Raw genomic sequence first — 16,833 nt, forward strand, 5'->3', positions numbered from 1 at the left:
ACATGATTTTCGATGCGATCTTGAAGGTGTTAATATCTTGATTGCCTAAATTCTCAGTTAATTGATTTATCTATTTATAGGATAGAAAATTTTGAATCCCATTATACGATTTATCACAAAATGTAGATATTTCAACTTTTATAGACTTGCTTTTGATGCCTTTGTTCAAGCTTGTAGTGAACTGCGAATATTCGTTTTGCGCGGGATTTACACTAGTAAGGGAATTGTGTTCAAAATTTTGCAAACGGTGTGTTATAAAAACTTTTTTCTTGATATTGTTGTGTCAGACTTTTATATAAAACTCTTAGAAGCGCTTGCGTACTATATACAAAAATGAAATATACAAATTTACAATATAAAATTATGATACAATTTAAACTTATGCAGATTATTTATTAGATTTACACACTGCTATTATACATTTGTTCTCAGGTATTAGACGCCCAATTGATTCTCCATATAGAGGCGTAATTTAACTAGAAGCTTTAACAATCAGCTTAGAAGCTAAAAAGATGAACTTTTATGAAAAATCCATATTTAATGTGGTTCAGAATAGCTCATCATAGTCTGTTTAAATCAGACTGGAACTTCAGATCACTTTCACTTAAGCCGTATCGAATCATTTTGTTAAATATCACATTCCTACCACATTTGTGCATAATTTATTTTAAATTTCAGCACGAGTTATCGGGACTGGCAGAATTAAAATTAGGCGGCGTTTTATACATTCTGGGCGTTTTCTTCTTCAAGGCTGATGGTTCCATACCGTGTGCCCACGCGATATGGCATTTGTTTGTTGTATTAGCCGCCGCTGTGCATTACTATGCTATTTTGAACTATTTATATCCAGAATTGACGTCTTCGAGAGGATGAGTGTTTTTTAATACCACGTATGACAGATCCGATTTATAGCATTGTATAGCTTAACAAAATCTTCATCTTTACCTCGTTGCATTACCTTTGTAATAGACCAGTAAAATGTATAAAACAATGTAATAATTACACTGATTGGATACAATTGTCTATGGATTACTTACTTCTTTCCTTGGATATATCTGTATTATGTTACTGGTAAACTGTAAAGCTTTACAATGCTATCAATCGATTGCTTAATAACATTATATGTGCTTAAAAAATAAATAGCTGTAATTAATTTGAACACTATATATATATATATATATATATATATATATATATATACAGTGTTCAATGAAATAGGAGTTGAATTCTGGATGAACTCAATGAAAATCATGACAAACTAATCAGATACAAGTACCGCAATGATATTTTTTTAATTGTGAGATAGCCAATAGATTGTTGAAAGAGAAGTGCATAAATTGGATTTTGTGTTAGTAGAACCCATCATTTTTATTTTACTAATTTGAATTATTTTTATTATCTTATGGAATTTAAGCTATGCAGAATAAATTCATTCATACAAGTTACGAAAATAATACTGTGACTATTCTTCAGACAGTTTTTTTTAAATTTGAATACTGCGTATGAAATCATAATTTGTTTTGCAACAGAACTTTTAACTGATGGGCAACTTTTAACTGTGGGCTTAATTTCTAGAAATGATTGAGGTTAAAATAATAACCAAAGCATTGTTGTAGTTAATATATAGTGAACTCAAGTACCTTCATAATAAATTTGCATAAGATTGTGATGTATGTCGAATATTTTGATATTATTTCGATATTAAATCATATTGCAAACAGATCTCAATTCAAATAGAATTTGAAAATTATCGCACAAACATCACCGAAACAATTATATTTTGAGTGATAGTTGTTTAATTTAGTGTGTATAATTTAGATATTATACATTATTCAGGGAATGTAATACAGATATTAATTAAGCGGAATTTTTTGATATTTATCTATATTTAGTTGATATTTATCTATATTTAGTTTTTATAAAATTATATGCAATAAGTTTAACTATGTACCATAGTATTTACTTTTAAATATGTTACTATAGGGAAATGAGGAACAAAAGATATATCAACAATATACGTAATGTGCATTCATGTACTTAATAAAATTGTCATGTTTTAATACTTGGATTTGAAAACCTGATAAATCAAGCAAAATATATTGAGAAATGATAAAAATTACAATATAGAAAACCTAAGGCCAATAATTTTTTTTACAATATAAATTTAATAAACCTTATTTTTCAAATCATCAGTTGATAGTACTAAATTTAAATTGTTTATAATTATATTTTTATTTGGAAATTATTCAAATTCAAATTTGCTATATTAATTCAATATGTTGGTTTTCTTTTTCAAATCTATATGTTATCTTCCAGTTTTATTTGTTATGTAGAATAGAACACATTTAGAATTGAGGTTGTATGGTTCATTTACAACAGTCTGATGTACTTTGAAATTGACGAGATTTAACTTCCAAGATTTAAAATATTCCACGCAAAATAGGAATGTTTTTTTTTTATTTTTTGCATGCTAAAATTAAAAATCATAGTCTGCCACATAGAATTAAATTTTTATTGGTATAGTATCATGTAAATCTTCTAATTTATGCGGAATTGATGTCTTCCTACATATGCTAATTTAACAAAAGTTTCTCACGTGAGTTATTAAAAATTCAGACCAATAATCAGTTTCATGAACCTACTTTGATTCTATGTATAAAATCATACAATTGTTGTGTGAAAAGCATATAGATTTGTAAACAAATTCACCGATTTACTTTTTTTATTGATTCATGTAACTAATGTTTTTATTATTTTATGAGTTAGTAAACAAGAAATAAATTTGCATAACAGATCAATTATATTAAAATGCAATCAAATATTTTTAGAGTGGAATTACAGCTCATATTGAGTTTAAAACTTCTGTCTGTGAAGGGAAAGAAGTAATACGGCTAATTTAAGCTCTCTAAATATATATACTGCAATACAAAAATGTACTATTGCGGTGTGAACATTCACTTTATTCAGAACCAAAGCATATTGTAATTATGCATACTATTATTAAATAAGTTAAGTTGATTATAATGCATTGTTATAATTGAAAACTCGAGATTGACAAATTTAAGTCTGAATATGATTAGAATTAAATTTTTCAAAAATCTTGAAATACACCATGTTCATACAAATAAGAGCATTGGTTAATTTTGTCATTAATAAAATACCTTAATTTCTATCTATTTTATGTACATGGTATTCTTTATATATATATATATATATATATATATATATATATATATATATCATATATAATATACATACATATATATTGAATGGTAGAGTCTTGGATTTGTGTATATTTTGTAGAGTTTCGAACAGAATCCAAAAATAATACAAAATAAAAAACAAGAAAAGTTTTTAAAAAAACAATTTCTTTATTTAATTATTTGTTTATTGTCGACGTTTCGGAACTAGGTACGTTCCATCTTCAGGACATCTGTCAAGAAACATGATCTTGATGAGATTTTAGCAAACAATATGTTTAGGAAAAGAAAATAGATTTTTCTTAAATAATGAATTCATTATTTAAGAACATAAACATAATGAATTCATTATTTAAGAAAATCTATTTCTTTTCCTAAACATATTGTTTGCTAAATCTCATCAGATCATGTTTCTTGACAGATGTCCTGAAGATGGAACGTACCTAGTTCCGAAACGTCGACAATAACAAATAATTAAATAAAGAAATTGTTTTTTTAAAAACTTTTCTTGTTTTTTATTTTGTATTATTTTTGGATTCTTGTTCGAAACTCTACAAAATATACATATATATATATATATACATATATATATATATATATATAATATATATATATAGTCTGAAAAAGTACATGATATATCTGTAATATGATTAGTATACAATGTTTAGTAATTGCAATTGTAAAGTTATGTGTGTTGAATTTGAAATAGAGTGTAGAGGAGTGTGGAATTATATAAACATTAATTTGTTTAATTATAAACAACTTGCCAAAATAATAAATATATTTATTTTGTGTCATGATATTAAAAGTTGCAATTGTGGATAAAAGTTGAAGATTATAATAAATATCTTACTTTCAAGTGTTATTTTTTTTTTTTTTTGTAAACCTACTAATGATGGACGTGACATGATTAACACATGAACGGTCTGGTAATATAATAATACAGTAATACCCCGTTTAACGCCGTATCGTTTAGCGCTGTTTCGGTTTAGCGCTCTTTTATTTCAACCCACGTTTTGAAGGGATAAATGATAAAGATGTCAAAGAAATAATTCAAGAAGCAGCGCAGTTTTTTTAATGGTGAGGAATGAACTGAACAAGAAGAGAACAAAAATGTTGACAGAAGTGATTCAGCGAAAAAGCAAAAATAACTTTCGATGGTGTTTGTGAAAAGAAGTTTGTCTACCAAGACTGAAATAATGGATCAATTCACTGAAAATGATCCGAATTTTGACAGGAGTTCTAAAGTAAGGCTTATTGTTAGAGATGCTCTATCTGTTTATGAAGAACTTTCAAGAGGACAACGCAAAAGAAAAAGTGAAACAACATTAGATGCTTTTGTCACAAAACGGCAAACTCCACCATTGAAGGCTAACTAAATATGACTGACTTAGAATGTTATTTGTTTTTTCAAGAATATTCGTTTTGGTATTTATATTTTGTATTAATTTTTGCAAGAAATAATAATGTGGTATTAATTTGGGTATTAATTTTCCATGTAAAGATAGTCTTGTTTAGCGCTGTTTCGAATTGCGCTCTACTTTGATGGAACGTATCCCCCGTGTTAAACAGGGTATTCCTGTACTAAAACAAAATTCATTTCGCTTTTGGGTTTTTGTAAATCAGTTTACAGTTGAAAACCTAAAAACAATAAATCATTTGCAGGAATAACTATTTATTGATTTTGTTTGGAGTTTTTAAAATAAACTTTTTATTTGCAACATTACATAAAATTGAATATTATTATTTTATTATATTATACTAAAATATATATGTATATATTATGTTTATGTATATATGCATCATTATATCATTTTAATGAAATAATTATTCATCGCTTAATTTTTAGAACACTCAATGTGTGATCATAAAAAGAACATATTGCTAATAATTTTTCATTTGATTCATTTGCACTATTACTGCTTGTATTGAATTTCAGGTAGCTCCAGTCTGCCCCATAAGCTATGCTTTCATGTTCGTGATATTCTGCTATTACTGAAGGATTTACACTGAGATTTTTGCAAGATATAATATGAAATCCATTATACATACAAGCCGCCAACAGAGTTTGACAAGTAAAAGGATCCCACTTTAATCTCCAAACACCACCATTTAGGCTGGTCGTGCTCAAAGGTGTCTTTCTTTGGCGTGTATCCCACAGAAGTAGATTCTCATCATAACTGTAAAGGTAATTCTTTTGTCAGATTGAAACCAAAATTTTAATAGATCTAGCATGGGGAGTCTTTGATATTATAGTATGGAAACAAACTCGAGAAATGTATTAACTGTTAGATGCAAAAATTCAATTATTATACTAGCAGATAATGCGGTTTTTATCCTTGAATCAGTACGAGTATAAAAAAGTGTCAAACCAACCTTCCTGTAGCTAAATAATACTGATGTAATTTGTTGCTGTGCATACTGGTCACTCCACCATTGTGGCAGCGGCTACAATTAATAGATACACCACATCTCAAATCATATATTTTGAATTTGCAATCGTCTCCACCTGCAATATACCATAGACATCAATCAACACTCGATAAAATTCTATGAGAATTTGAAAAGTTATTTAGTATAATAGTATAATATAACTATACTATCAGAAACTGTAATTACAGTTAGAGAAAGGCTGATAAAATATACAGATAGTACAATGTAAAACCTTTTTCTTTGTCCATCTGTATAAAATAGTTACATTATTCTATATATTTCTTTTATTAATTAATCTAATTATTGCAATTGCTACATAACAAAATTTTACCTGTGTAAATGATATTTGTGTCCCAATAATCAAATGCACCTATCCAAGCCTCAAATTCATGAGCATAAAATCTGTATTTCATTTCCAAACAGTAGCATTTAAATTCCAAACAGTTGCGTAACCTTTCGAATCAGTTACTATCACATCTGGATTTTGACTTTCATTACGACCAGTATTCCAATCTAATGATAAAGCTAAATTGTCTTCAAATTCACTATTTACACAAACTTCTACAAATAATCTAAAGATATTTCTTTTTCTATAATAATCAATTCATAAATTTGTAAAAAATCCATCAGCATTAACAACACCCAATAAAGACTTTCCATTGATTTGATTATGACACCATTTCTGATCAAGAATGGCACTAGTAAATTTAGTTTGTAAAAGTACTAAATTTTGATCTCCTAAGTATTCATAAAGAAGCATTTTCCAACACGTTTGTGAGGTAGGTCATTTTTCATTATGCTGTTTTGGGTTCATTTTGAGATAATTAAAGTTCCACAAACAAATGTTTTTGATGGGGCTCGTGAGGACACCACTCTACAGAATCAGCACTGTAATCTGTATCAGCAGTTGATAAGGATTTTAAATGGCTGATGACATACTGAAATAAAAAATAATTTGTTATTAAAGAAAGAAAAACAAAATCAGTGCATATAAACCAAACAAATTTTCAGTGTTATTAATAAAACAAATACTATATATCTTTGCACTACAATATGTGAAAGATTAATAAAAACTGTTTACATATTTTAATTGTGCATTCGGGTCAACGTAAATAATATATACTATAATAATATATCATATATCTATATATATATTGAAGGTAGTATTTTGCTAAATATGTATCAGATCATGTTCTTGACAGATGTCATGAAGACTGGAACGTACCTAGTTCGAAGTTACAGTAAACAAATAATTAAATAAAGAATTGTTATTAAAACTTTTCTTGGTTTTTATTGTGTATTATTTTTGGATTCTGTTCGAAACTCTACAAAAGATATATTATATTATTATATATATATATATTATATTATATGTATTCTATTAATTTAGAAATATGAACAAACAGCACTCTTTTTTGCACTAATTTATTAAATAATATTAATTTTACAAACATTTTGAGACTAGATTTGTCTCATCATCAGTGTGTTATAATTTAAATTCTAAAATAGCATTTTGTGTTATCCGTTAAAACTGTTCTTGCTAACTTGATTATATTTCATATTTCTAAATTAATATATATATATATATATATATATATATATATATATATATATATATATATATATAAAGATTTGGTATTAAGAGTGGATTGAATATTAAGATGCAAATATGAGCACACTACACTCAGTTTTTATCACAAACTTTAATTCATGAAATTACAGATGTTTCAAGACTAAGAAATGTCTCATCTTCAATGTAAATTCTTTTCAATAATGTAATTATTGAAACATTATAAAATATTTAGTGATATTAGTATAAACAGCGCTCATCCATTTGTTTACATTATAAAAATATCTATCGTGTCTAATAGACACTGTCTATCCTTTTCCCTTTAGCTATAAGTACCTATGAATTGGTTTTTTAAACATACCCACACACACTTTATGTGTTTCAGTATAGTGTCTAGCCTTGTTAGAGAAAGTTGGTAATAATTAATACTTAATATTTTATAATGTTTCAATAATCATATTTTCAAAATAATTTACACTGAAGATGAGACATACATTAATCTCGAAACATCTGTAATTTCTAGAACTAAAGTTTGTGATAAAAACTGAGTGTAGTGTGTTCGTATTTACATCTTAATAAATATGTATAATAATAATTGTTTTTAAACAATTGTTATCATCAATTCAATATTTTCATTGTGAGACAAAGTTGCTGTGGCTAATAGTATATAAGAAATGGCCTTATTATATGGTGATACTACTTTTATTATTATTATTTGAACAGCAATCAGCCCTAACTATGTTGGTTTTGAAGACGGCTACCCAAACGGTTGTTCTTTCTAGAATAGGTAGAGTTAAATGCCCAATTATATGGTGATACTAGTTTTATTATAATTATTTGTATTGCATTATATATATATATATATATATATATATATATATATATATAAAATCGCTTACATAGAATAGAAGACTCGTCTAAAGTTCCTTATACTATGTGTACGCAATGTGCAATATAATTATATTGTACATTATGTAAATGCAAACACATATATGCATCCTAAACTTTAACATAGCACTAAAAACTATAATAATTACTTATAAGTTTAAACTATTTAACTTTTCAAAAATTTCTTTATATATTGAATGATTTTGTGTTTTTGTCATTTAATAATAATAAATACTATAAATCACTCTACCTATACTGAAACAGTGGAGGATAATAGTAACGTTCTCAAAACTAATCAACAATAAATAATAAATAATACAGATTGTGTTCTAATAAGAGCGCTACATATTTTGAAGCATATGCGCTGAAATAAAAATAGCAAAATAAATAATGAATATTAGCACTCATTCAACTACTTCGCCCACCTGTAAATATTTTGTTTATGTCGAATGTACTTTTATATTTGAGATATTATTTACTTAACCCCTATTCATTGTACCGAAAACCTTCAAACGTCAAACGTGAAACTACATGTGCAAGAAATAGGTTATGCAACGTAACAACAATTTAAAAACAAATCCTAAGAAGTGAAAATGTTAAATTTTGTTAGATTTGTATACTTTAAGGACAGTGTTACAGGAACGCACGGGCGTCCGTTCTAAAAGTTACTAAGTAGTGTTACGCTAATGGACGAGGTCGTTATTAGTGAAAATTAATTGAAGTGCTAATTGAATTTGAAAAAGTGCTGTAACTTTATTAACTTCGGTGATTATGATTTCAGTGCAAATGAAAGATATAAATTGGTGGTTAGTTTTTCGTAAATATGGGTAAAGGTAGGCAATTTTTGGCATGTTAAATTTCTTTAATTAACTGAACAATATATTTCTATAGTCATCTTTGAACTTGTGATCAGATTCAAATCATTCACGAAAAAATATAAATAAGAGTTTTATTTTATAGCAAATAGATTCATATTTATGTTTATTTATCTTTATATTCTATATAGGTTATAATGCGAATACGTTACGTATTGAATATTTCGTGTTATTAACTTCGCGTAGGCTAAGTTATAGTAATCGTCCAAAAATCGAAAATGAATATTTTTGCTTATCTTTACGTTTCAGAGAATTCTGAATATTTTGGCATACCTTAGAAAAAATGGATGTATGTGTGTGTGTGTTTTTTGTGTGGATATTGTGTTTTTTGTCTACGATTGCGGGCGTACGTTTCAATCGATTTGGAATATTCAAAAAACATTTGATTCCTACTGATGGGGAGACGTGCTGATTAGTTTTTGGCAAAGACAGGTCCAGCCGTTTCGGAGATACAAAGCAAAGAGTGCACAAAATATTCATCGAGTTTTTGAGATCGCGGAGCATCCGATTTCAATGGTTCAAACAACATTCAATTCGTAATGATGCAGGGAAGTGGTGATTAGTTTTTGGCAAAGCCAGAACCAATCATTTTGGAGATATGGTGCTAAGTGTGCAAAAAATGGTAGTTTTTGAGAGAACGAAGCATCTGATTTGAATCATTCAAAAAATCAAGTTTCAAAGGTTCTTTGAAAATTTTTGCATATCTTCACGTTTCAGAGGTTTTTGAACATTTTGGCAAACCTCATTTTTTGTCCACGTTTTCTAAAAATTTGCTTGATTATTCTTGGCGACAGAAATTATTAACTTCCCGTAGGGTAAGTTATATTATGGGTCGAAAGTCGAAAGTTTCAGAGGTTTTTGAACATTTGGGCATACCTCAGAAAAAATTGATGTGTGTGTGTATATTTTGTATATACGCAATTTTTGTTCGCGATTTCGAGCGCACGGATCAACCGATTTGAATGGTTCAAAAAACGTTCGATTTCCATTGATAGGGAGATGTGCTGATTAGTTTTTGGCAAAGGCAGGTCCAGCCGTTACGGAGATACGGAGCAAAGAGTGCAGAAAATAGAAATCGAGTTTTTGAGAGAACGGAGTATCCGATTTGAACGATTCAAAAAACATTCAATTTGTAATGATTGTGAGAAGTGGTGATTAGATTTTGGCAAAAGCAAGTCTAGCCATTTTAAAGATACGAAAAAAATGGCAGTTTTTGAGAGAACTAAGCATTCGATTTGAATGATTAAAAAAACTTTCTGCTTGTGTTGACAAAACGATTGCTTTTAGAAAAAAAAATATTTCTTTTTTTTGTATATCAAAAATAATTCAGATTCTAAAGCTCACCTGTATACTTTAAATAAATAATTTTAACTTTGTAATTCAGTTTATATAATTCTTATAAATATTCTTATAACAGTATTTATATCAATCTAATTTATTTGAAAACATTTAATATTCCTCGAACATTTCATTACGGTACGGAGAGTTACCGCAATTTGCCTTAAGGCACGATGTCGTAGACCTTGTTTAAAATTTTTGTTTTTGAATATCGAAAATAATTCGGATTTTAATTTTAATTTTAGCTAAAATTATAAAGCTCATCACTTATATAATTGAAATAAATAATTTTAACTTTTGTTTTAACTTTCGAAATGGTGTTTTCAAAATCGGTGACCAACATAACTCAAAAACGGCCAATCCGATTTGACTCAAATTTTAACATAATCTTCTTAAGTATATTATTTGTGATTAATCGAAGATTTTTTCTATCCGATAAATATTTTGGTTTTTATGAACAATTTAAGGTCAACATTTCGGCTAATACCCGTTTTTTTTATAAGAAACCGCCATTCTGTCACAAGTTATTATTTTGCTTATTTATTCGATTAATTACTAGATTTATCATTTCTTTATTGAAATCTTTTTGGTTTTTTAATTTCGGATGATTTTCTTCAGAGATCGAGTCACCGCAAAACGTGTTTTTCGAGAGGTGCTCCCGCAGATCTGTTGTTACATTTTTTCTAACAAATATTTTTACCTGTAATTGTGTATGAATTTTTGTATCGACACATTTAATAGTTTTCACATGAAAAATTATAGAAAAATGGCATTTTGGCTGATTAAGTGTATATAAACCCTTATGGCACAATGCTCACACCATTGGTATTTTTAGTTCATTAGTATATGATAAATTTATTAGTGAAGAAGTACTCCATGGAATTTTTTGGATGCGGCTTGAAGGCAATATATTTTTTTTTTATTATTTTAATAATTTTTACAACTGTCCTGAAACGGACAACAAGTAAAATATTTGACATGAAACTGAAGGCGTTGGCAAAATACAAATCATCTGACCATTGCCAGTGATTTGTCGAAGGTCTTATCTATTGTTGATTAGTGCAGAAGAAATTTTCTTTTTAATCTGGTAGAGTTGATTTGAAGTTTTCTCGCGAGCAAGTTTGGGTGATCAGCTAGGCGATTTCTATATTTGTGTGAGTAAGCGATTATTTCATCCTTAACTGTGCTAGTGCCTGTGTCTTTGTGTATTAACCAATTTGGAACATACTTTGGTGCTTTCAAAATTTCTTTTAATAACTTGTTTTGAAATCTTTGAATTATTAAAGCGTTTGAGTTGGAAGTTGATCCCCATAGCTGTATGCCGTATGTCCAAATTGGTTTGATGATGGCTTTATAGAAGGCAATATATTTATTGTCATATATGAATAAGTATATGTTTATTGCAATTCAAAAAGACGCTCTTACAATTGCGGATGAAGCGTGAATGCGTGAATTATCCAGGCATAGATAAATAAGCATCCAGGGACTACTAATGTACGCCTCATTGCACGGACGCGCACGGCGAATACTGTTCGCAACGGTTTCCTGTTTGCCGTACGGGTTCGTGCAATGGAGACGAGCCATTATGGCTTTCTTTATGTTTATTTATCTATGCTTTCTAAAAAATTTTTATGCTATGGTTGGTAGCGCATGTCACGCTTTAGTAGCACTCTTGACCTCTTGACAATGTATTGACACTAACACACGTTGTTTATGTTTTCTATAAATATAGACCTAAGACAATATAATAATAATGGAATAAACAAACATTAAACATGCTATTTTCTGTAATAAATGGCTAAAATTAAAGTGAACAGTTAATAAAAAACATGACAAATCATTACGAATCATATGGATTTAGAAGGATTTTGGAGGAATTTATTGATACATATAGAAATCAACCTTGTCTTTGGCAAATGAAACACGAAGATTATCACAATAGAGAAAAGAAAACAAATGCATATAATAAATTAATAGTTTTATATAAAAAAATAGAACCAAAAGCCGATCGTGACACCATTGTAAAAAAAATTAATGCCCTACGGACGACCTACCGAAAAGAAAAGAAAAAGGTAGAAGAGTCTAAACTATCTGGGACTGAATACGTACCTACATTATGGTATTTTAATCTTTTAAAATTTTTGGATGACGATCAAACAATGATAAAATCTTCTCGTTCAAGTGTGGATGAAATTGACTGTTATCAAGTAAGTTCATATCTGACTCATATAAATAATAGTAATTATAATCATCTCATGATAAAGTTATATCCTACTAAGGTATACTTTTTCCTCATTGTTGAAATAGTGTACATAATGTTTCCTGTATTTTGCTGATGAAGTTACTCATAATCATAAGAGTTTAAACCAGGTGTGATGATATGTCTTTATTCAATAGTTTGTCTCAGTTTGTTTTATACATTCTAAATCTTGAGGTCAAAATTTCAGAAACATTCTCAAAAATGCGACTCACTTAAAAAACTTAATATTTGTAGATCTTTCTTTTTTCAATTTAAATCTGACTGCCGGAAAGGTTTAATCATATTCATTTTCAAAGTGTTTCAAATCAGATGAAACTAGGACTTATATATTATATACAGCCTAATGAATGAAACCCATTTATAAAAATTATTAATCGTCTATGTGGATCTAATTCATTATCAATGTTTTTTAAACAAAAAACACAATCGACACATTATAATTCTTTTTATTGTATATCTTCCTATCAATAATTTGTATTTATTTATTATTTCATTATAATGACAATTTACTAAGTCCAATCATGGAATGATGAATAGTTTGATAATCAATGATAATAGTGGTTTTGGTGGTGCATGACCTCTTTCTTATGCATACGTTGCAGATTCTTAGAAATCGTTTGTATAGAATTATTTTATTTATTTATTAGATAATCAGAAAATACAATAATGTTTTATAAATCTTTGTGATGTGTTGATATTTAATGATGATTGGATTATAACCTAAATACACTATACTAAGTACTAATTCAAATTGACTAATAATGTACTCGGATTATTTCTTTATGACTATTGTGCTGACAAGTGTAGATTGAGAAAAAGGTGTTCAACTTGTTATATTTGTACTAAAATTCGGTCCTTGCTTGAAGATTAAACAATTGTTTATATTTTATTAAATTATTTATTTTATTAAAGTTATTACTTTATTTTATTAAATTTGTTTCTTTCCTTAAATATATAATTCCATACAAGCCTATTATATGTAAAATGTTTACTAATTAATTATATGTAAAATAATTGTTTACTTGCTCGTTTTTTTGTATCTATCTACTCCTATTCTCTATGTAATAAATTAATTAATATGTTTTCATTTTAGAACAATAATAATGTTAATATGTCAATATTACAACTGTGGTAAATAAAAATATGACTACTAAATTTTTCATTGATAATACTGGTATTAAAACAAATATCAAATACCAGTATTCAGATTTTTAGTACGGTATTGAAAGCCCTAGCTGCAACTACATAGGGAAGTATTTTGCAACTTTTTTGATAGATATTTCTGAATACTCAATTGGTTTTTCTGAGGCTTATTATAGAGTTTTTTAGTTTGAAATGCAATCCTTTTGATATTCTTCTATTAACTCCGAAGTAGTACATTATAAATTGGTATCTTGCATTCACTATTGCAAGTAGCTTCACACTATGTGAACCTTAATAATTATAAAAATATGCGCCTATTTTTATAATTATTACTAGAGTCCTTAACAATTATATGCACCACTTTTACTAAAGTCCTTATTAATTATAAAATATGAGCCACTTCCTTCTACTAGACCTGGAAGAGAATGGTGCCTATGTTTTTCCAAGATAATGTAGAAAATTCCATTGTTGCAATATTATTCCAATGCTCTCCTGTTTATAAAACTGAAGACAAAAAAAATTTCAGGAAATTGAGCAAATAGAAATTCATGCAGATGATTATTCTACTGGAACTGCTTCTACTCCTGAATTTCCTGAGCAAGCATCAAGTCACCCTACACCTTCCAAAAGAAAGCGTCATTCATTGAGAGATGAACATCCAAGAGATTGGCCTATTGAAATTTTGTTAGATGACAGCTATTATGAAAATTTTGGAAAAATTGTGGCAGCGAAATTGCGATGTTTAGCAAAAGATCAGAGACTGTTGGCTGAGAAAATGATAAATGACATACTGTTTCATGCGGAAATGGGCGATTTGACCTATACAGAAGATCAGAAACAATTGATGAGAAGTGAATGGAAGATGCACTTGCAGAATCTTTTATAATCAACAGATATTATTTGACAAATTAGGAAAAAATTGATAGCTGATTGCTAATTCCTATTGATGAAATTGATTATATTCGATATGTGAAATTTCATTCAACTTGTCTTAAGGCAAAATCAAATTGTAAATAATTATTTATATTTTCATTTTATTATTTTTATTTTCATTTTATTATTTTTATTTTATATTATGTCAAATATATAGATATATATTATTAATTATTTTATAAATTAATGTACATAATTTCGATTTAATAAGTTTGTTTTAATATAAAAGTTAGGTTTTTTTAATATACACTTTTTCTAGACAATTTTAGATAATGAAAAACTGTATACTAACTTTTTGTAAATGAAGTAGATCTTTACAAAATATTTATAAAAATTCTAAATTAAAAAATATGTTAAAAGCTACTGCTATAATAAGAAACAAAACTAGTGGCGTATGGCATCGTGTCTTAAGGCAAATTGCTGCTACTTCCCGTATCGTAACAAAATGTTCGAGGAATATTAAATGTTTTCAAATAGATTATTATAAATGAAAACTGTAACATTGTTTTTAATATTCATAAGAATTATATAAACTGAATTGCAAAGTTAAAATTATTTATTTAAAGTATATAAGCAGGCTTTAGAACTTTAGCAAGAATTAAAATTAAAATCTGAATTATTTTCTAATTTCTTTTTGTTGTCAATGCATAAATGGTGAGAAAATTTTATTTCTGTAATTTATATATTATGACATGCGCCAATAATTTGTTTCTCCTTGCTGTCTATCTTCAGTTATCCATAAAAAGTAAACTTCAATACTTCTGGATTATTAAAAGTTAAACAATTAATTCAATTACAACACAAAGTTCACAAATTGATTATTCCTTGCACTGATGATATTAATGAAAGAATTATATAGCAGTAATAGTAACACTTCTGTTGAAAGTAATAAATGCATTTACAATAGTCAATGTTTTATTAAAAAATATACTATAAATCATTTTACATTTTCATGACATGTGAAAATATATAAGAAAACTTAAGTAGATCTCCTGAGCGTTTAGGTACAGTAGTAAATATTGATTTGGAATTGGTAACTATTTTGTACAACTTATTACTAATAATAATTACATATTTTTCTCATATGCAGATGACAAACTTGGTATATTTAAATAAACAATGCATTTTTTTAAAAGTAAAAACATGCAGATTTGAATTAGCACTATGCCAGACAAAAACTTATATATGATTAGCTATAATTATACCCAAACAGTTTAAATAATTCAATACGCTAATAATTTTCAGTACCTTCAGACACTGTATAAAGTGCTAAGTAATGCATATCTTTTGATGTATAATATCTAATACTTTGTGTAAAAATATTTCAATATTAAATTGTGAAACATAAATTACATTATTAAGTTAACAATACTATTTGTTTCTCTTCACAAATTAAAAATATATCTTTGCAAAATATTATGCATATACAATATTGTGTAAACTTTGGGTAGGACTTGACTGAATGTCATTTAGTAATTGAGGTAGTTCATTTGCATATATAAATTACAATTTATATATTATATAAATGTGTAGAAATATTTCAAATGTATCTATGTTTTAATTAAGTAACTAATTCCCATATCACCTGACAGTTTATTGTAGCATTTCATTATCTTTATTTAATTATGTTACTTAAGTAATAGTTTATATAATACTAAATATTAATATTGGTATGTTTGTTTTTAAACAGCTTAAATGACTTGTCTTTTTATGATAAACTATTTTATCACAATTTGGTATTCTGCAATGATGATATAATTCTGATTACGATTAACAAATTATTTCAGTTAATCGAGGTCAGTTGCTTATATTCACAATAAAAAAAAATAACCACCTGAATAATTGTATCACATTATCACAACTGTGTAGACCTCTTTTGTAACAAATTTATTTTTGTACTATAAATTAAAAAGTTTATTAAAACAAAAATTCTCTTCTTAAGTTAAAAAAAGAAACAGAGAAAAACAAAATTTCAACATCTTGACATTATTAGGCCATTCTCAAATAAGTGTCAATTTACTACTACTTGCTTATTCAAAGGTAAAATTTTCTTGGATTTCACTGTCAGATATAAGGGAACATTTATTAAATGTACCCAAAATTGCAATGCAACATTATTATAAAATTTCATGTACTAAGATAATAAAGCATGCTTATCTGAGAATGGGCATAGTATTCAAGATGACCTTACAA

At 27.4% G+C, this 16,833-nt stretch overlaps 2 protein-coding genes and 1 pseudogene across 4 annotated transcripts in view; 2 read left to right on the top strand and 1 right to left on the bottom strand.

The window, feature by feature from the left end:
• LOC113377116 (monocyte to macrophage differentiation factor-like) overlaps positions 1 to 968 on the top strand; it is a 55,565-nt gene extending 54,597 nt beyond the window's left edge. For all 3 annotated transcript variants that reach the window (XM_026617320.1, XM_026617319.1, XM_026617321.1), the window contains one exon: positions 679 to 968. In XM_026617320.1, the coding sequence (XP_026473105.1) occupies positions 679 to 873 (195 nt within the window). In that variant the 3' untranslated portion in view covers positions 874 to 968. The remainder of the gene's footprint in view (positions 1 to 678) is intronic.
• A 596-nt stretch (positions 969 to 1,564) lies between these two features.
• On the bottom strand, positions 1,565 to 7,193 carry LOC113374918 (annotated as a pseudogene).
• A 4,790-nt stretch (positions 7,194 to 11,983) lies between these two features.
• On the top strand, positions 11,984 to 14,698 carry LOC113377687. The gene is made up of 2 exons (XM_026618079.1): positions 11,984 to 12,511; positions 14,234 to 14,698. The coding sequence occupies exons 1-2, from the start codon at positions 12,134 to 12,136 to the stop codon at positions 14,591 to 14,593; spliced, it is 738 nt and encodes a 245-aa protein (XP_026473864.1). The 5' UTR covers positions 11,984 to 12,133; the 3' UTR covers positions 14,594 to 14,698.
• Positions 14,699 to 16,833: the final 2,135 nt, after the last annotated feature.

Source organism: Ctenocephalides felis, unplaced genomic scaffold (assembly GCF_003426905.1).
Source record: "Ctenocephalides felis isolate EL2017-DRISC unplaced genomic scaffold, ASM342690v1 CF-g0.4_SCAFFOLD_01886, whole genome shotgun sequence".
NCBI lineage: Eukaryota > Metazoa > Arthropoda > Insecta > Siphonaptera > Pulicidae > Ctenocephalides > Ctenocephalides felis.

Coding starts and splice junctions, on each gene's coding strand:
- LOC113377687 (XM_026618079.1), top strand. CDS start 12,134: ATGACAAATCATTACGAATCATATGGATTTAGAAGGATTTTGGAGGAA. Junction 12,512..14,233: donor ATGAAATTGACTGTTATCAA/GTAAGTTCATAT, acceptor AAAAAATTTCAG/GAAATTGAGCAAATAGAAAT.